This window comes from Etheostoma cragini, chromosome 11 (genome assembly GCF_013103735.1).
Source record: "Etheostoma cragini isolate CJK2018 chromosome 11, CSU_Ecrag_1.0, whole genome shotgun sequence".
NCBI classification, from domain to species: domain Eukaryota; kingdom Metazoa; phylum Chordata; class Actinopteri; order Perciformes; family Percidae; genus Etheostoma; species Etheostoma cragini.
The window spans coordinates 674,678-675,713 of record NC_048417.1 but is presented as its reverse complement, the minus strand read 5'-3'; the positions used below and the strand labels follow the sequence as shown (position 1 = coordinate 675,713).

The 1,036-nt window shown below is 55.8% G+C and overlaps 1 protein-coding gene across 1 annotated transcript in view; it reads right to left on the bottom strand.

Moving 5' to 3' along the window:
• LOC117953076 (titin-like) overlaps nt 1-1,036 on the bottom strand; it is a 225,219-nt gene that overhangs the window by 111,326 nt on the left and 112,857 nt on the right. Inside the window, 2 exon segments of the mRNA XM_034885791.1 lie at nt 153-332; nt 508-751. Of these exon segments, the coding sequence (XP_034741682.1) occupies nt 153-332; nt 508-751 (424 nt within the window).

Below are 1,036 nucleotides of genomic sequence, written 5' to 3'. Positions count from 1 at the left end.
CTCCGAACCCCCAGACCCTCAAAACCCCAGACCTCCAAACCCACGAACCCCCAGACCCCCGGCCCCTCAGACCCCTGCACAGCTATTAGTATCTGGATGTCAGCAGGTGTTCCCAGGATGTGTGGGGGTGCGCTGTGTGTTTCGGGACTTACTCTGTCGCTGGGTTCCAGCTTGGCCCCCCCCAGGAACCACTCCACCGCGATGCCTTCATAGGACAGCTCGCACTCGAAGGTGGCGGTCTGCCCGGCGGTCACCGTGGCGTCCTGCAGAGGCCTGGCCAGGCCGATCACCCGGGCTTTGGATTGGGGAGAAGACATGGTTAGTCCCCCCCCCTCAGAACACAAACTAGAAACTTGAACAAAATCCAAAGAACTCCCGCGGAGAGATAATCCTCAGTGGCTTCTGGTCATGGTGCTGGAGCTGAAGACCGGCGGCTCGACGCCCTCGGGACAACTGAACACAGGCACGCTGGGACCTGGCCCTGGGGGGGCCGGCTCATTAGCATACGACCTGCCGCACATTCTCTAAAGCTGGCAGGCACCAGTAAGGGATGGGGTAGCGTCCCGCTGCCTGCCAATCACGGCCAACCCGCTCTAGATAAGGCATGCGGCTTCTAAAATAACCGAGGGCTCTGATTGGCTGAGAGCCAGCCTCTGCCAAACCAACGGGGGAAGTAAATCTGCTCCTGTCAATCACTTCTCCTGGAAAAGGAGATTGTGAAAGCTCCTCGCAGGAGTTACCCAACGTCCCGCTGCAGGAAAACACAGACGTCATGGTTCGGCGCTGTGGTAACGCCGTGGTAGCGCCATGATAACGCTGTGTTAACGCCGTGGTAACGCTGTCATCCAGCCCAGATCCAGGATGTCAGTCTGAATTAACAGGTATTTACAGGCAGCTTCTTCACATGCCTGAATTAAATCCTCTTAACAGCCACTTAGAGGCCGAGCTGTCACTCACATATCACATCTCAATTTTAGATTTCATTGCAATACATCCTGCTGCTACTTATATACATGTATATGTGTGTGTGTGTGTA